The sequence below is a fragment of the Carya illinoinensis genome, chromosome 1, assembly GCF_018687715.1.
Source record: "Carya illinoinensis cultivar Pawnee chromosome 1, C.illinoinensisPawnee_v1, whole genome shotgun sequence".
Classification (NCBI taxonomy): domain Eukaryota; kingdom Viridiplantae; phylum Streptophyta; class Magnoliopsida; order Fagales; family Juglandaceae; genus Carya; species Carya illinoinensis.
Genome location: NC_056752.1, coordinates 54,326,919 through 54,344,325, shown reverse-complemented (window position 1 = coordinate 54,344,325; position 17,407 = coordinate 54,326,919). Strand labels below are relative to the sequence as shown.

At 34.4% G+C, this 17,407-nt stretch overlaps 2 protein-coding genes across 7 annotated transcripts; one reads left to right on the top strand and one right to left on the bottom strand.

Moving 5' to 3' along the window:
* Positions 1–3,086: 3,086 nt before the first annotated feature.
* LOC122288876 (U-box domain-containing protein 14) lies at positions 3,087–6,837 on the top strand. Its single transcript, XM_043095694.1, has 4 exons — positions 3,087–3,743; positions 4,249–4,365; positions 4,617–5,030; positions 5,129–6,837. Exons 1-4 carry the CDS (start codon positions 3,465–3,467, stop codon positions 6,200–6,202), a joined length of 1,884 nt encoding a protein of 627 aa, XP_042951628.1. The 5' UTR covers positions 3,087–3,464; the 3' UTR covers positions 6,203–6,837.
* Positions 6,838–7,213: 376 nt separating this feature from the next.
* Positions 7,214–15,308, bottom strand: LOC122288846 (vacuolar protein-sorting-associated protein 33 homolog). Of its 6 annotated transcripts, XM_043095648.1 has the most exons (22): positions 15,128–15,308; positions 14,988–15,027; positions 14,637–14,717; positions 14,264–14,458; positions 14,053–14,163; positions 13,878–13,943; positions 13,598–13,705; positions 13,429–13,473; positions 12,687–12,743; positions 11,977–12,071; positions 11,589–11,640; positions 11,380–11,436; positions 11,070–11,132; positions 10,875–10,981; positions 10,072–10,194; positions 9,897–9,978; positions 9,746–9,816; positions 9,424–9,504; positions 8,701–8,758; positions 8,524–8,585; positions 7,836–7,929; positions 7,214–7,552 (listed from the first exon to the last, which is right to left on the bottom strand). In XM_043095648.1, exons 1-22 carry the CDS (start codon positions 15,178–15,180, stop codon positions 7,463–7,465), a joined length of 1,791 nt encoding a protein of 596 aa, XP_042951582.1. In that variant the 5' UTR covers positions 15,181–15,308; the 3' UTR covers positions 7,214–7,462. The 6 variants fall into 6 exon arrangements, with proteins under 6 accessions (XP_042951582.1, XP_042951576.1, XP_042951592.1 ...); XM_043095642.1 differs by lacking the exons at positions 14,988–15,027; positions 15,128–15,308 and adding an exon at positions 14,872–14,934; XM_043095658.1 differs by lacking the exons at positions 13,598–13,705; positions 14,988–15,027; positions 15,128–15,308 and adding an exon at positions 14,872–14,934.
* Positions 15,309–17,407: the final 2,099 nt, after the last annotated feature.

The following is a 17,407-nucleotide window of genomic DNA, read 5'->3' as shown; positions in this document are numbered from 1 at the left end:
TAAAGAAAGACGCGCGCATTGAACTCGTATCGCGTTCAAGAAGAAAAATGTAGTTATTTGAACTTTCCTAGCAAATACACAGGATTTAGACGTTGTTCAAAGTTTTTAAATTCACATTGGGCAGTAATTCGATCGGTCCTACGATATTAATGAACTTACAACCATTATTCGAAGGGAACTTATGGGAAAAATAATTAAATAAAATGGAAGAAGGTAAAAAAATGTTTGATGCTATTGCTAATTACCCCAATATATATATATATATATATATATATATATATATAACTTGATATTAATTATATATATAACATAATTAATCAAGACTAGTACGTCCCATTATACGTAAATAATTAATACGAACTACATATATAATATGAAACTGAAAATTAACTCCACTGTCCTTTTGCAAATGAACAGCTATCTAGCTCCATAAAAAGTATAGTCCTCGGCAATTAATTCCACCCAAACATAAAACCAATTAAAGTTCTGTTATATAAAAAAAAAAAAAAATCAACAATATATATAATTGTACGTAGGATCGATAAATGTATAAATTTCATCCAACCAAAACTGTTACGTACCAACCTAGCTACCTACAGATATATATATATATATATATAACCAATTTACCAAAGTATTAGTAAATTGGCTGTTTGGATAATCAAATGCATGCATGGACGACGGTCAACGTCCCTCGGAACATTTCATTTCAGTACCCATTGCCCAAGCCCAGCCTCTTAAACACAATGCCACCTGTCAAAGGTGAACGAAGTCGACCGATGAGATCGAGTGTCATGGATTATTTTGGGCGCTCCTGATCGAATTCAAGCATGCAGGGTTAACCAGTAGTCTGTCTTATTTCCTCCAATGCCATGCATATATAGGAGCCGAAGCAAATCACAAGATAATAACAACTGCAGAAGTGCAGAAAGCAGACAAAGAGACTACCAAGTAAACTTACGTAGAACAAAAGGATTAGCTAATTTCGTCCATTTGCTTTTGTCTACTTGGCAAAGTCATTCTCGTTGTGTTTTGTCAGATGTTGTGGGCGCCATTTTAAACACGCTGATGACCAAACCCAACTTGACATGTCCGCAACTTGATGGCTTCTATCTGTCCCATCTGGCCCGGTTCCCTGTCAGTCGGCAAGGGTGATGAATATCAGCGAAAGGGTAACGACAGGGACAAGTCGTTTTACATAAATTTTTTGTAAAAAAATAGTCTTCATATAAAAATAAATATTTACGATGAAATATAATTTTTTTCTAAAAATTTTGCACGAAATTGATATATTTAAGGTTTATATGTATATATCAAACTCACTTCAGTTGAAAAAACAATAAAAATCACTTTAACGTATCTCAACTTCTCGAAACATTCGTACCAATTTAATTAGAGGTATGTTTAATTATAAAATAACACTTTATTCATCTTAATTTTTGTTATTTTTTACCGTATTTTTTGAAATAAAATATTTTAAATATTTTTATATGCGAATTTCTTAGCAAACAGCAGTCCTTTATAAATGACGTATCAAATCGAAAATAATAAGATTTAAGATAAAAAGAAATAATATTTTTTTACTATTCTATGAATATAAATATATTTAAGACCATTTACATAAAAAAAGTTTTGATTTATTATTAATTAGAATAAAATAAATATTGTTATTATTATATTAAATAAATATTTTTATTATTATATTATTATAATTATATAATTAGTATAATTATATTTTAATATATAAATATATAAATTCTAAATTAGAATATATAATATAAATAAATTTTTAATTAATATTTTTTAATTTAATTTTAATTAATTTTTAAATAGTAAATATTTGTTTTTATTTATTTTGTGAATGTAATGAGTCCCGTAATAAATAATTTATCTTTGACTAACTAAATTCGTAAATTGTATAACTCTTATTTTAAAATAAGTTTGAAAAAATATTTAATTAAATCTAGTATTAAATGGTACATTTGATTTGATGTCAATATCCGAATTCCGACCAGGAATAGCTCAACCTATCCAGAATATTTCAGTCCGATGTCAGAGCAAACCGAGCGGGACGAAAGGCTTTCGAGTTGGTTCTCAGAAGGAACCCAGCCGTCCAATTGACAATTCTACGCGGGTAGGAAATAAACGTGTTGATGATGACGCGCAAAGTTGCCTGGTCCACATGATTGGTTTTCTCCTAAGGACGGAAATACCCTTCGTTCCTGAAAGGTCGATACATGATAGCAAAAACTTCTTTGTCGCCTGAGTTGACCGTCTAATTCGACTGCTGGGTAAATTTTTTTTTATTTAGTAAAAAAATAATAATTTTAAGTGTATTGATATATTTTTTTATTTTATTTAATAATTAAGAAGTGATTAAAAAAAGAAAAAAAAAAGGCTAGGCGGTACAGGTGTGAATGGGGCAGCATATTAGCATGTATCATGCTGTTTATTTATAGAAAGAAATAGAGAAATTAATTAAAAAAAATTACCAAGACCAATAACAAAATACATACACAATGGTAGCATTAAGAAATGACCTATTTATTATTTATATATTTATTAAATTATGAAAGGCCAAAAATAAACGAAATGCATCCCTTATGGTATTTAAAATAATAAGTATATTGTTAAATTCAGCATCTCTCATGAGTTTAATGTTTTTTAAAAATAGGTATTAGGATTTTAGTAATATCAAGAATATACAACACCAATAATTAAATATTATTTTATGTCCTTCAACGTATATTTGTTCATTATCTCTAGAAATAATAGCTTATGTATCGCATTTTAAGTAATTTTATTTATTTATTTAAGCAGTTATCGTATAACCATTTAAATATAGGAAATTTTGATTTTTTTTCCTTAAATAATTTGGACCAAATTCCTCAATATGACACCAAAATTTCCTTATATATTACATAGATATGATTTAATATAACAAAAGTTAAAATAAAAAAGTAATCCTGACTAGTTTGAAAAAAAAAAAAAAAAGGACACGTGTAAGCAAAGGATAATTTTGTCACAATGAGATGGCTACCTGGTTCCTTCAGGCAAGCTGGGCAAAACCTGACTAATTCTCTCTCTCTCGTTGCTCAAAACTTTCATACGTCCATTTCAATCGTATTATTAACTCCATAATATTCTTAAAAATATTTATTTATTTAGTAGTCAATTACAAATCTCTTTGATCTTTTATTTCTCCTCCCTTCATCTCAAAGATAACCCCCGTCTTTCTCTGCAAAATCTATAGGCGGTTCTGAATTTCCAATTCTTTAGACTTGCAATCCCCACAATTTCCCAACCAATCTCGATCTCCGTCTCTCTATTTTTTTTTCTGGGTAAGAGACAATCCCACTCTCTTCCTACACTCAATCTAATTCTCAAGTTCTGGGAGTTATTTCTCTCGTTACCTTCTTATAGTTTCCTGCCCCAATTTGCGGATTTTGATCGGACCAACCGGCATGGGGCCGACCGAGGATCCGGATGACACGGTTCTGACTCGTCTCGCCGAGTCCGTTAAAGCGATCTCGGAGTTGCCCGAGTGCCGAAACGTCTGCAAGAAGATGCACGGGAACCTAGTTCGGAGAGTCAAGCTCCTGAGTCCTCTCTTCGAGGAATTGAGGGACAGCGAGGAAGAGCTCCGGGAAGATGAGGTCAAGGCCTTGGAACTCCTGCGACTGGCTCTGGATTCAGCTAAAGAGCTTCTCCGTTCGGTGAACGGAGGGAGCAAGCTCTATCAGGTATTCCTAGCACTTAATTACTTTCGGTTTGACCGCTGAGAAAACGGGTGAGAGCGAAGGAGAAAGGACTGATACTGAAACGATTGTGTTTCTCTTTGTTTTCGTTTGCTAAGATAAGAAGGGAAAATTTAAATTCGCTTTTCCATTCGGCAACCTGAAAAGAATCATTTTCATATCCAAGATTCAAATTCTTTGTCAATATACATACATATATGTATGTATGTATGTATTTATTGTACATGTTGGGAGATTAATTTCGCAAATCCGAAGCTTTTCTTATTGGAGAAAAATGCGTTAATGTATGCATTCTATGAGCATACATGTCGAATAAGTTCAAGTATCGATGAAAATGCATGGTGTCTATGGTTGTCTCTGTACTTGAAACGAATGGCATCGGCATTGTTAGTCATTTATTGCGATCTAGCTCATTAATATTCTTGTTTCTTGAACGAATTCGTCTGTTTATATCATTGATTTGAGGTACGCAATGTCATGCTTGTCACAGGCTCTGCAAAGGGAAAAGATTGCACAGAAGTTCCGCCAGGTAACGGAACAAATTGAAGCAGCATTGAACGAGATTCATTATGATAACCTTAATATATCCGAAGAGGTCCGCGAACAGGTACTTTTACAACCCAGCTTATCATGGAGAGAATTAAATGCATGCATTCTTGTGCTAAATGACAGTGTATAGTCCCACAGCGTCCTACTCTTATAATTAAAGTTCAAGGGAGAGAGAGTACATGTAGTATATGGTATCCAAAATATTTATCATTCCTGACTTCTTCAGGAAAGTAATATTTAGTATCAAAACATGGAACAGCAGATTTGGAAAGTTTTAACAGTAGGTAGGACACGTTTGATTTCTTTCAGATTGAACTAGTACATGCTCAATTCAAAAGAGCCAAAGGAAAAATGGACTCCCTTGATTTTCAATTGGACATGGATTTAGCCATAGCACAGAAAGAAAAAGACCTGGACCCGGCAATACTCAAAAGACTTTCTGAAAAGCTGTATCTCAAGACTATCAATGATGTAAAGAAAGAGTCACTTGCATTCCATGAAATGGTTACCTCTTGTGATATAGAACCAAGAGACAGCTTTGAAGAAATGTCATCATTGTTTAAGAAGATAAAAGACTGGGTACAGATGGCAAATCCACAAGTTGACACCTCTGAGGGTGAAATGAGATTGATTAAGCACAGATCTCCTGTTATCCCAGATGATTTCAGATGTCCAATATCTCTTGAGCTGATGAAAGATCCCGTGATTGTCGCTACAGGACAGGTATTACCTGGCAGCTGCATACCCAGTTTGAGTTTAGAATTATTCATCTGTTTCAATATCGATTATTAATGTCCTTTGTCTTTATGTTTCTTTTGCAGACTTATGAAAGGTCCAGCATTCAGAAATGGCTTGATGCAGGACATAAAACTTGTCCCAAGACACAGCAGACACTGTTGCACACGGCCCTAACTCCTAACTACGTTTTGAAAAGTCTGATTGCTTTATGGTGTGAGAGTAATGGTGTTGAGCTTCCAAAAAAGCAAGCAAATTGTAAAAGCAAGAAATCCGGATGCAAAGTTTCAGACTGTGATCGTGGTGCTGTCAGTGAGTTATTGGAAAAACTGGCAACTGGGAATCCGGAACAGAAAAGAGCAGCTGCTGGTGAGCTCAGGTTGCTTGCAAAGAGGAATGCAGATAATAGAGTATGTATTGCTGAAGCAGGAGCCATACCACTTCTTGCAGACCTGTTGTCCTCTTCTGATCCCCGGACACAGGAGCATGCTGTTACAGCACTTCTCAACCTTTCCATCAATGACAGTAACAAAGGAACTATTGTAAATGCAGGAGCCATTCCTGATATAGTAGAGGTGTTGAAAAATGGAAGCATGGAAGCTAGGGAAAATGCAGCTGCAACTCTTTTCAGTTTATCTGTAGTAGATGAGTACAAGGTGAAAATAGGAGCAGCAGGGGCTATCCCAGCTCTTATAACGTTGCTATGTGAGGGGACTCCAAGAGGGAAGAAGGATGCTGCCACCGCTATTTTCAATCTTTCAATCTATCAAGGGAACAAGTCAAGAGCTGTGAAGGCTGGTATTGTGGCCCCACTGATGAGATTGCTGAAGGATGCCGGAAGTGGGATGGTCGATGAAGCACTAGCAATCCTTGCGATTCTTGCAAGCCATACTGAAGGGAAGATAGCCATTGGTCAAGGAGAGCCAATCCCTGTTTTGCTGGAGTTTATAAGAACTGGTTCCCCACGCAATCGGGAGAATGCCGCAGCAGTATTGTGGTCTCTATGCACGGGTGATTGGCAGCAGTTGAAACTAGCCAGGGAGCATGGTGCAGAAGAGGCACTGAAGCAATTGTCAGAGAATGGTACCGACAGGGCCAAGAGAAAAGCTGGAAATATTTTAGAGCTCCTTCATCAAGTTGAAGTGGTTGCCGAAGCATAAATTCAAGTGTGTTCTTGTGGTCTTTTGGTTCGTTGATGGAGAAAGTATAGTTCCTAGATATGTTTCAGAAGGTTGTGCAGGAAAACTTTTCCAAAATGTATACAAATGTACTCATCATCATTTCAGCGGCTGGCTGGGTCTTTGTGCACAAAGAAATATGTTTGCGGGCTATGTATCAACATCAAGGATGGTGTGTATCGGGGTGTCAAAAATGGGGTTGGTTGTTTATCAGACAGTTCGCCCCCAGATCATCAAAAATACTTTTTTTAAAAATCCGACCAGCATTGCAAGGGGCAGCATACATCAACATTTTCAGAAAATTTTCAAACCATACTCGGGTTTTGTAAGAGAAACTGGAAAAACGAGGTACACCCTTAACGCTATCAGACTTGCTTCATCAAAATTTATTTTTGTTTGTATTTGGCAATCAAGAATGTATGTTGAGTTTCATATTCATGTATACTTCGAACTAAAGTCAATGTTGCAGTATCTTGTGATTTTATAGTGTTTGTTACGGTGAAAATTCTAAACTTGAATCTTTGCAAGCATTATCGTGACTACAATGTACTCACAACAATAAGGATCTTTCTATTTCACTTGAAATGAATATTATCGATTTAGTTGATTATGGGTAACTATTTTTCCACTTATACCCAATTCTTTTAGATAATTTTAAACGGTGATATACCTGCAACTACTTTACAATTAGTTTATAATTAATTTTTAATCAATCAATGTAATCGTGACTCTTCGTTAAAAAATAATTCAATTTTACTTAACTACCCTTCATTAAAAAATGGAAAATGATAATCTTCATTTTCCATTTTTTTAAGAAGTCAATACATAATTATTACAAATTGGATGATGGTCTAAAAAAGCTATATATTTATCCTTTGAAAAAAAACGTGGATATGCCTTTTTTCCTATTTAAAACCAAATACAAAAATGATATTTACAGTCAATGTGTAAATATTTTGTAATCTTTTAAAAAAATTAAATACAAAATCTATATAATCAAAAATTAATTTTTTTAATAATAGATTCTGCTCTTTTACAAACTTTTTTACAAAATGATTGCGCAATTGTTGCAAGCTCTAAGACTCCATCTAGGATTAATAGGTAGGGAAAGACGGTAAAAATTAATCGCATAAGCTAATAAATACATCATCAGTACAACAAACTCTCGACATGGGCCTAAAATCTACTCTCATAGCCCAAGACTTCACAAAAAGAACAAATAAACAAACAAAATTCTACGCCTCAACCCAATTTCTCCACAAATGTTTCAGCTAAGTTATGGCCACTGACAATTTTGGTCGTCCCAATGATCATATCGTATGCCATCCCCTCCTGCAAGAACAAATGACTCTCAAACATTAGAGAAACCTACAAATACGGAGAAAAATAAACATCATTGCAACAGGTTTCGTGAAGATGGCCAGTCATGGTCATAGTCTGGGACAAAATTAATCCAGCTAGCTAGTGGAAAGTCACATTTCAAGGTCGTTAATTACCTTAAGAAATGCAATTTTGAAGTATGAGAGAAAAAAGTGTATGAATTGTAGAATTAATTATATGAACCAATATTATCAACTCCAATTAGAAGATTCCACATGTACTAAATTTTACATACCTGAGCAGTGAGAAATCTGAGGGCAGATATCTCCGCAAATGTTACACCTCCGATGAAGACTACAAGAACTAGGGAGCGCCTACCATCAGCAGCTCTGAAATATGTTTGACATGTCATAATATAGAAAGTAGATGGCATTATATGCATTTGAAAATGCTTTTTGCAGTAAAAAATCGGCAGTAACTGCTTCAACTATATAAGTTTCTTTCTTTTAAAACTATTTATCAGGGAAAAATACATCTAAGAAACAATCAACAGAAAGGTAAGGACTTTCTTTTATTTCTTTCCTGGTACCAGGTATCCAGAACAAAGTCCAGACTAATCCTAGAGGTGCATAGGCTCTTAGCAAGGAGTTTTCTACAAGTGCGCCTTGGATAATTCAAGGGAAAGTTCCCTGAGTTAGATGACCCCTAGAAGTTTGCACTCAAGGGTTCGAACCTTAGACCTAGAGAGAGCATACCACCAAGACAATTCTTACCACTGAGCCAACCTATAGGAGCTAAGTAAGGAATTTTATTCTCCCATGATCCTAAATTTCCAATATTTCTTCTTATCAATCAAAAAGTGTGTTCCAGCATCTGTATTGGTTTCTCGCAATTAAAGGACTATCCATCACTACCCAAAAAACAACCCATCACAAGAATTGTCACTTGGGCATAATCCTAGCTGCCAGACCAGTGGAACATGCCTGTCTATATTGGCTGAAGCTCCCTGAAGCGTGTCAAATGATGGACTGCTTGAGAATCTGCCCTGTAAGATAGTCGATTTACCAGAATAACTTAAATTTCAGGAGAAAATAAAAGAAAAGCTAGAGAGATCGACTGAAGAAAAAATAAATTAGCCAATAAAATTGGGAGAAGTTTACTCTTTTCGTTTCAGAATGTGGTCCTGGTAGTAGCTTCAGAATTTCTTCTATAGGACGCCTGAAGGGTCAAATGGTCACTTTCAAGAAAGATAAAGTTGCCCATAAGATGCAAATTCATAATAGAAATTAAAGACCAGTCAAGACAATTGTAGTCATTGTTGGCATGGCTTCTTGACTTCTCCCATGGATGGACCCGCGATTGTAGTCATTGATGTAATGGTTTCTTGACTTATGCATTAACGGACCCAAAATTGTAGTCATTGATGTAATGGTTTCTTGACCAGATGCAGTTCTATGGACACCAAAATAACCAGAGTAAGCAGTGGATCGAGACCATGTTCTAATGCCACGAGGTCAGATGTCAAACATCTTAGACCTTTGCCTAACAAGGAAACTCAGCTCAGACACCCAAAACCGAAAGACTAAGTTGACATGCGAAATGATAGCGCAGCCTTAGATCTCACAGATGAAAGCATAGCTATGAGGCTAGTGATTACTCCACAGACGAAAGCATGATATGCTTAACTGCTACATGCCTTAAAGGCAGAGGCTGTACCACATCAAATTGAGCTTGCTTAATTTCTAAACTTCATAACATTTTAGGGTTTTTTTCCTTTTAAGTCAACTCGACAATTTAGGAATATAGTACTGACACTATTCAAGACCAGGAAATCAAAACTGACAATAAGTCCTAAGAAACTGCAAATAAAGAATCAACCTCACCATCCAGATCGAACGGCATGCTGAATGAGACGAATACTAAGAGGTGCATATCCAGAAAATACATAGGCAATATCATTGGGACTGTTACATAAGAAATAACCGAGTTAGCAAGAATATCAACACTTACAATAGAAAAAGAAAAACTACAAAAACCTTTTATGTAGCTAGATTCAGTCAGAGTAAATTAAAATATGTCAGAGAGGTAGAGATAGAGATAGAGAGATCAATATGCCCTGTAAAACATGCTAAAGAAAAACCAGCCATAACCACATTCCATCATCATAGTTTTCAATTAGGAAGCAGAACCAAAGAAGAAATATACTTTGCTGTGTCAGTGTCATCAACCACAAGTTGCAGAGCGCGTTTGATTGTCAGCCAGTTGCTTTTTGTCTCCTGCAAGGATCAGATTATGTTACCATGAATCCAGCATTGGCACGCAAAATGCTAGATTACAAAGGTAAATGGTAATGAACCTGTTTTTTCAGCAATCCAGCTTTCTCTAAGTTATTCAGCGTGGCCATGTGCTCAAATCCATAGCTGTGGAGTAATTCTCTCCTAGAACGAGTTACAAAAAATGAAAATGAAACATTTGCTATATTGTAGATCCCAAGGAATTAAAAGGAATGACATAAAACATTCTGTCCTTGCCTCAAGTAGTCAAAATGCTTCTTAGGCAACCCAGAGTTTGTAACGGAAAATAAGATGAGAAGACGTAGAACATTGACAAGAGGCTCCTGCTTATGGATCATTTCTTCAATATACTCATAGCATCTGCATTGATTTCATGCATGTGAAAATTAGGATCTAGGGGACTGCCAATCCATAAACCATAAATATGTGAGACTGGAAAGAATAAATCTTGAGAATAATTAAAAAATGCAAAGAGCAAGATTGACGATATAGTTGCTTAAAAGAAGTGCCATCTCAGTTATTCCATATGATACAAGTAGTCCAATTCAGAGCTGGTATTATTGTCAATTAAAAAGAGGAAAGGGAAAATTATGCCTGAAAGAATTTTGCAGTGAGATTCAAGTAGCCTAGCAGAGTGGCTGGATAGTTCAGAACGCATTCCATAGAAGAGAAGCAATTTATATTTTTCAAGTAGAAAAGAAGTTTCCACTAGTAGAAATTCAAACAACTCAGGAACAGAAAGATGTTATCTGAGATAGCAAAGTAGAAGGTACTTGTTAAATAAACCAAACATGATATCAGCAGAACATTTTTTTTTCTCAGTCAAACATGATTTTTATTTTTTATTTTTTATATATATATTAGCAGAACAAAAACTCTTAGTAGTGAAATTTGAGTAAATCACTTACACTCCAACTATAAAGCAAACAAGCATGCTTTTGCAGTTGAGTCTATTCACATATATCATCAGATGAAATGATTAAACCAACAAACACGTTAGGTTGTCAAAAGTTAGAGATAAGAGTATAAATCCAGCTCACATGTCATAGCTCTGTGCCTCAACAATTGTGTGTTCCATGTCAAGTTGCCCAAGAAATGATGGCTTTGATGTGAATGTCGACAGATGCTGAGCAAGATTTATGTGTCTCTAAAGCAATAATTTACAGCAAATCAAATTAATTGGAAGCGCCATTAGTAGGTTTTTTTGAAAAAAAAAAAAAAGGGAAAATACTTACAGTAATTTCTGGCAATGAGTTCAGCTTTTTGACAAAGTCCTTTAATTCAGAAACCGTCTGCGTCTGTGAGTAACAAAGCATTCCATCAGAAAACACTTCAATACAGTTAGACTTCCTGGAAGAGAAGTGTTGAGATACTATCTGTGTTTTGAGGATTGAAATATACATGTACAGTATAATGCCAAGATTTGGTTGAAAATATTGGGGACATGTATTCCAGCACCAACATCAGTTTCATGACAATGTTCTAGCTGGCAACAATCATTGGCGAAAATGTAAATTAAGTTTATATGTTAAACCATTCACTTACAGTTGTTGTCATCTCTGTGTAATCCTGTTTCATGGATGTTGCTTTCTGACGTAGAATCTGCAATCATACTGCAGATGGCAACTAAGAAAATGGAATTCCAAGAAAAAATAGCTATCATAATTGAGGGACAACTGACAATAGAAAAGGATTTGGAAATAGAGATATAAGCAATAATCTGAAGTACTGTAAACTGGCTCAAATAAATCAACCTGGACAACAACTTCGAAGTTGAGATCCCTTATCTCCTTAAACAGCTTGTCACTAAAATTTAAACAACCCAGGGTAAATGAACAGGACAACAAGGAAGAAGTAAAGTTGAAAATGAAAAAAACCAAGGAAAATATTATATTTAAATCTTTTTGAGACAACTGGCAATTACTGCACCAACATGAATTAGACTAAAAATACGGAATTAAAATATTAAAATTAAAAAAAAAACTCTAAAAATACGAAAAGTAACATAAATATTAGTCCATTAGCACCACACTAATGTTTTGCCATCTGTATGGAAATCAATCTTGGTGTGCAAACATTATTTCACTAATTTAAAAAGAATATAGAGCAGCAAGATACATCAAGCAGAGACAAAATTTTTACCTTGAATTGAGTGGTACTTTTATCTTTTTTCCCTCTTGTTGGACACCCATGATCGATGCATCAAGCTCCACGGATCCATTATTGATATGCAGAAACTGCAGCGACCCTATTAGAGAGAGCTTATAACAAAATCCATATAACCAGAAACAAATCTATAACTATTCCATTGCAATCTGACGGAGGAAAGTATTAAAGATAATGTCTCTCAGAGGATTGAGCCTTGACGATTTAGCTTTGGCACTAAGAATTTTTTTCTTTTTTTATACAAGTAGGAAAGATTTTATTGATCCACATAATTAGGCAAAGCCCGAGTACAGCACTAAGAAAAATAAAAGTATCTGATGCTCACACAAAATTAGAGGTTCGGTAATAAGATATAATATTAAGAACACAACTAAATTCCTAATTACACATTTGTAAAGAAAAATCATAACCCTTTTTTTATGATTATAATTAACCCTAATTCCCCAAGAAACAATTTTCTTTTTCTTTTTTTGTTCTTTTTTTTTGGGGGGGGGGGGGGGGGGGGGGGTTACTTCACCAGGCTATCTAAACATGTACAATGGAAAATCATGAGGATTTTTTTTATATAAGTAAATCATGAGGAACATAAAGCATCATATGTATCAATCACTCAATTCCACTGGCATGATCTATCATCCTACAACAATTATACATTGGATATATATGGGCCCCCAGCATCACCTAACCTCGTCAATCAGCCCCTCGTATGTCAATTGAGAACACATAGGAGTGACCATATCCACCTGCAGCCAAAGAATAGCCAACTTTAGACAACAACACAGATCTGACAACGTAGACATCATAAATCCACAACTCAGCAATGTAATAGCTTGAAGTGAGAAATTTATTAACGTATAAGATCTTTTTTCTACATGAGAATCAATGACTGGAGTGAGAAAATTCTTAACAGTAACTCAGTATTTCTTTTAGCATCAAGTTTATCCTTCTATTTGATCAATAAACAAAATCTTATTGGTCATAAAATTAGACAAAGGCCAATGCCAGTTTAGTTATACAAGGAACATAGTTGATCTTTCTTTTTTTCTTTTTTTATAAGTGAGAAATAAATTTTATTCATACAAATGAAATAGGCATAGCCTGTGTACACAGGAAGTATACAAAAGAACACCTAAATACATTCTAGATCAAGGAAAGAAACGGTAGTTTATCTTTCTAAAAGAAGTAAAGTTGAGTATAATCATCTTTTGGCTGACTTGTCACTTTGGGTCAGTTCTACTGGTTATACTTGCTTTATTTTAGGACGAACTATACTGGGCTAATTCTCCAAGGCCAGCAGGTTAATATGCATTATCATTATCATTTACAACTACCATGATGTCATTTGACATGTGAGAGAGAGAGAGAGAGAGAGAGAGAGAGAGAGAGAGAGAGAGAGAGAGAGAGAGAGGAGCAGAAGCCAAACATTACCTCTCTATCTAAAAGGATGAGTGTATTTATCTCTGGCACAACCATCTGAAATATATATTTAAAAAATAAATAAATAAATTAGTGGAGGTGACAAAGTGCACATCACTATAAAATGTTGATGTTTAGGGCTAGTTTGCTTCTAAAGGAGCTTCAAGTAATGCATAATTACATCAGGTGAGTTAACCGGTTCCTCAGCTTGCATGTGGTTTAGGATGTCTGCCACACGCACTGATGCTTTGCCTTTGGCCCTCACATTTGGTATCACTCCGAAAGAAAACTAATCAATGCCAAACTTTAAGATAAATACAAGAATTATAAATAAGAGTATATATATAATCATATTAGTCCTTTTTAGTTGAAACACCTATCATCTCTTTATAGGTCAATATTACCCTAAGGCTTCATCCTTTACATGAATCAACTAAATTATATTTGTAGAATCACACAACCTCAAGCTTGTGAATGGCTTTTGCGATGTGCCAAAGCGAGCTTGTATCGCCATCAACTTGGCTTTCCTAACATTCAGAGACAAAGTATTAAAAAACAAAAAAATGACATCAAACACCCAAAGATAAATAATTAACATTAATCCACGGATATTATGCAAAGCAGTTCTTTTCATACTTTGTACGCAAGATCGAGTTCAAATGATAAGACATCCTCGTCAAGTGGAACTACGTACAGTGGGTACTCCCCTATAGTCATCAACTGATGAACCTTTTCATCCTCAAGGACCTGCATAACAAAAAAGATACTTATACTAAATGCATGGGTATTAATCTCATTAAAGTTGTGTTAGGTTGTGCAAACAGATAAACCACCAATAAATGTTTACCTTCTCACATACAACTGCACGGCGAGGGACAAAATAAACATGGTATTCCCTTTGGAGCCCTTTTGATATATCATTATGAACATTTGAACATATGAATTTCATCAAATCAATCTTAGAACGGACAAGGAAAACCACTTTGGTGCAGTCAGATTGAATTGGCTCCGCTGAAAGATGCCGCAATTCTACCCCATGTTCCTGTTTTCAATTAGCAGAAATCTCTCAAAATAGCAGCTAATCACAACACTTTAACTACTTATTTTGGTTGTGAGTGTGTGTGTGTGTGTTTTTTTTTTTTTTTTTTTTGCCCGGGGGGAGGGGGGGGGGGGGGGGAAGCCATTGAGCTCTGCTTGTGAGTAGGGTTGAAGAGGAATGCCTTCAGAAGTGACGTCTGGATGATCGATGAGAGAGAGCCTCCAAGCTTTGGATCGATTATCAAGCACTTTTTCCCTCGAATCTGTAAATCTCAGCGAAAGAAAAGATATAATTGCAAATCAATATTTAAGATCATTCACCAAATTCAAACCCTATAACTTTCCAAATGAATTAGGGAAAAAAAATATATATATATATATAGATTCCAAATCTGATATATATCAACGGTTGAGGACCGGTAATACATAAATTCCTCTGAACCGAACGCAGCCGCGGCTTCCCATGGCTATTTTATTTTCCTGGCTTTGCGCTCCGTAAACAAACATAGAAATCATAAAGCGAGGAGACTCACATTCTTGAGGATATTTATGAGTTCCTTCTGGGACTGTTCCCTGGATATGATCCCAAAAAAAAAATCAACCGATTACTAGATTTTACCAAAAAAAAAAAAACGATGCGTAAAATCAAATAAGAAAAATAGGTATTGTATACCTGAGGGACGTGAGATTGAGAGAAGCATTGTCTAGGTTCGGAATCTGAGCCATTGGAGCGAAATTTCCCCCTGCACCAGCTGAGAACTCGCTTTTCTGCGCGTGGAGCCAGGAAGGGGAAGGTGATCTCGAAGTCGAAACCTTAGAATGGGCCTCGATACTGTTTCTTGTGCTTTGAGAACATGGTCTGAGGTTGGAATGCTGGAAAGGGCATTACTAGGTTGTTATTGGGCCTTTTTACTGACTACAGATGGGTGGGCTTGGGCTACAACTCCAACCCAAATACGCCAGGGTAACGAAATTTATTATTATTGAGTATTTTCAAGTAACATTTTTTGTGTTTATTTATTTATTATTTTTAATATTTAAAAATAATTATTTTTAAAAAAATTGTCTTAAAAACTATTTATTATGTTATTAAATAAGCCCTTGGAGTTTATTGAAAAGACCAATCTATTTATCTTTTATGAATGTTTAAATAATAGAAAGTTTAAGGACTCGTTTGGATATTATAAATGTTTTATTTCATTTTACTATTATAATTTTATTAAATTTTCAAATAAAATATAATAAAAATTTAACTTTTTTTAAATTTTAAAGTCATAATAATATTAAAAAATAATTTATTTAATTTTTTACTTTCATATCAATTTATCTAATTTTAACTCGCTATTCAAATCGCACTTAAAGATTCCAATTCAAAACGTATACTATTAAAAAAAAAGGAATTTAATATGTCCAAATGGATGACAAACTTTAACATTTTAAGGCTACGTTTGGTTACTAAACTCATCTCAACTCATCTCATCTAATCATTACAACTTCTAACACATAATATAATAAATAATTTAATCTTTTTAAATTTTAAAATAATAATAATATTAAAAAATAATATTCTAATAATATTTTATTAAACTTTCAAACTTTCATCAATACTTATCTTACCATTCAAACCGGCCAAATTCTTCAAACTTTTGAGAGTTCTTTTTTAAGTTTTATCAAAAGTAATATTATATAAACCTGTTTGATTGATTCACAGATTTCACGGCATAAAGTTGGTAGCTAGGAACGTCACGTTGACAACATCGTATTTAAATATTTGGGCGGTGAGTGACGTGAGTCACGAGCGGAGCCATGCAGCTAAGCTTTTATTCAGCCGTTGTGATGTGGGTGGTGGATCCACATGCACAACCTTCAACTTGTATTTCGCAAGTGAGTGAAATTACCCAAAAGTTAAGCTAATCCAACTCTTCTAGAGTAGCTTGTAATGTTTCGGTGAAAATTATAGAGCATGTGTTGCTTCTCTAGCGTCTTTATGACGCCAATCTAATTGAATGTTATAGATCAGGATTATTCTAAGATTATGTTTTAATTGTTAAATCAAACTCAATTCATTTCAAATTAATCATTAATATTAAAATTCATTATTTTTTCAACTTTCTATAAAAAAAATAAACTCATATTAACCTATTTCAATTTAAAAAAGTTAAACACATTTAAATAAAACTCATAAAATATTACTATTTATAATTCATCTGAACTCACTCAACATTTAAACGTAGCCTAAATCTTAATATTTCTGCAGAGGAAATCAATATCTACTTGTTATGAATTTAGATCATGTTTTGTCTACAGCCATTATTAATAAAATGTGTCTGGGATTCTTGTTGATTTATTCTATTTTATAATTATGTTGTTGGGTCTTTTCTCAACTTTCTTTGTTTTCTTTGTGGGTTAGGGGTATTCAGAATCAAAAAACAAAAACTAAAAACCTACAATAGCAGAGAATAAATATAAAAAATAGTGTTACAGGTAGGTATAATTTTATATTTAATATTATATATATTGAAATAAAACTTCTATTTATTGAAATTCAATCAATACAGAGCTTATCAGAAAAAATAATAGGAAGAACCTCAACGGGTCCATCCTTCATCCATATATGTTCAGATTCTAGAGACAAGCCTAATTTAGCCACCACTTGAGCTGCTTTGTTGCAATTTCTTTTATAGAAAGACATCCATCTTGGATGTTTTGACAAACACAACTTAATATCTCCAATTATCTACCCCAATCAGGAGAAATCTGTAGTTATACCATTCACAGCATCTACAACTATCTTTACATCTCCTTCAAACTGCACCTGCCTCAATCCCAATTCATCACATAGTTTTACAGATTTCAACAATGCAAATCCCTCAGCTACAGTAGCAGAATGTACAAAAGCCTTACGAGCTACTAAAACAGTCACCAAATCACCCCTACCATCTCTTACTACCAT

Excerpts from the sequence above, each read along its gene's own strand:
- LOC122288876 (XM_043095694.1), top strand. The coding sequence starts at position 3,465 with ATGGGGCCGACCGAGGATCCGGATGACACGGTTCTGACTCGTCTCGCC. Across the intron at positions 3,744-4,248 it reads GAGGGAGCAAGCTCTATCAG|GCTCTGCAAAGGGAAAAGAT; the intron begins GTATTCCTAGCA and ends TGCTTGTCACAG. Across the intron at positions 4,366-4,616 it reads CCGAAGAGGTCCGCGAACAG|ATTGAACTAGTACATGCTCA; the intron begins GTACTTTTACAA and ends GATTTCTTTCAG.
- LOC122288846 (XM_043095648.1), bottom strand. The coding sequence starts at position 15,180 with ATGGCTCAGATTCCGAACCTAGACAATGCTTCTCTCAATCTCACGTCC. Across the intron at positions 15,028-15,127 it reads CTCAATCTCACGTCCCTCAG|GGAACAGTCCCAGAAGGAAC; the intron begins GTATACAATACC and ends GATCATATCCAG. Across the intron at positions 14,718-14,987 it reads TCATAAATATCCTCAAGAAT|ATTCGAGGGAAAAAGTGCTT; the intron begins GTGAGTCTCCTC and ends TGAGATTTACAG.